We start from the raw sequence: 1,167 nt of genomic DNA, 5'->3' as shown, positions 1-1,167 counted from the left end.
GCCGACCTGCTCCGCCCTGGGAGGCACAACCACAGAACCCTGCTCGCCCCGCATTTTCACGCCCAGCCTGGCTTTCTGCCGCCCCTGCTTTTCTCCCCGCCGCCTGCCCAGGCCCTCAGTGCCCTGACAACCCCACGGGGGCACAAACCCCGTCGGCCTTCTACGGCGGCATCAACCCGGGGCCGTGGCGGGAGACTTGTCCCACTGACGGGCACGTGCCGTAACAGCGGTTGTCAGCCCGGGCATCACACTCACTCTCTCCCGGGATGTAATCCTGATTCTCCCGGTGGATGTGCTTGGTCAGGCGTGGGACCAGGGCTACTGTTGCTCCGTCAGGCACCTGCACACAAGCCCAAATCAACATTCAGGACACGTGCCACGCTCCCCAGCAGCACAGCAGGCGAATGGCAGACCCAGAGAGACTGTGCCACTGCCAGAAACGGGGACAGGCACAGGGACTTTGGGGCACCATCCCTGCCCTTCCTGACGGCGGGAGACTTGCTGGTGCCAACTGAAAAAATGATGTGCGAAGCGCGACAAAGAGGATAACGCCGAGGGGCCGAGGTCATTCACACCTAGAACACGCCGCAGCAAGGTGTGACGTGTCGGTGCAAGATGTGACACGTCGGTGCAAGGTTGTCAAAAACCCTCCTTCCAGTCTGGGAAGCTGCTGGGCAGGTGAGTGCACCATCACCTACCAACTGGTTTAGACTGGGCAGTAAGAGACCCAGCAGCATCGCCTGTGTTGCAACAGCCACCAGTCAGGAACTGGCTCTCCCCCCCCGCCCCACACCTCCCCCCCAGCACAGGCTCAGCAGGGGGCTGTGCCCGCGGGGTAGCGCAGCCCACGGCACTGACAACTGGCATCTGCGGCTGCGAGAAGGCTCCGGCAGCGCTCCGCCAGAGCCCCGGACAGGGCGTAGCAGGACGCCGGAGAGGAGAGACGAGGCACCGGCAGGCCGAGTTCTGACCTTGTAATGCTGAAGAGTGTTGAGGCGTTTCCAAGTTCCTTGAACAACAGACGTCACGTCCTCGTCGGACAGTATGAGGTGACCTGCCAGCCCCGATCTCCACTCTACAGCCAGGACATGAACAGACCAACTGTGAATCTGAGGCACCTCAAATCTGCCGCGCTTCAACCTCGCCGACCTCGTCAACCGTTACCCA

The 1,167-nt window shown here is 62.3% G+C and overlaps 1 protein-coding gene across 1 annotated transcript in view; it reads right to left on the bottom strand.

The window, feature by feature from the left end:
* Positions 1 to 160: 160 nt before the first annotated feature.
* LOC104513770 (plexin-B1-like) overlaps positions 161 to 1,167 on the bottom strand; it is a gene marked incomplete at its 5' end in the record, with an annotated part of 4,266 nt that continues 3,259 nt past the window's right edge. The window contains 2 exons of the mRNA XM_010157232.1: positions 161 to 340; positions 972 to 1,075. Coding sequence (XP_010155534.1) covers positions 161 to 340; positions 972 to 1,075 — 284 coding nt within the window. The remainder of the gene's footprint in view (positions 341 to 971; positions 1,076 to 1,167) is intronic.

This window comes from Eurypyga helias, unplaced genomic scaffold, assembly GCF_000690775.1.
Source record: "Eurypyga helias isolate BGI_N326 unplaced genomic scaffold, ASM69077v1 scaffold32378, whole genome shotgun sequence".
Lineage (NCBI taxonomy): Eukaryota > Metazoa > Chordata > Aves > Eurypygiformes > Eurypygidae > Eurypyga > Eurypyga helias.
This window is presented reverse-complemented; position numbering and strand designations above follow the sequence as displayed.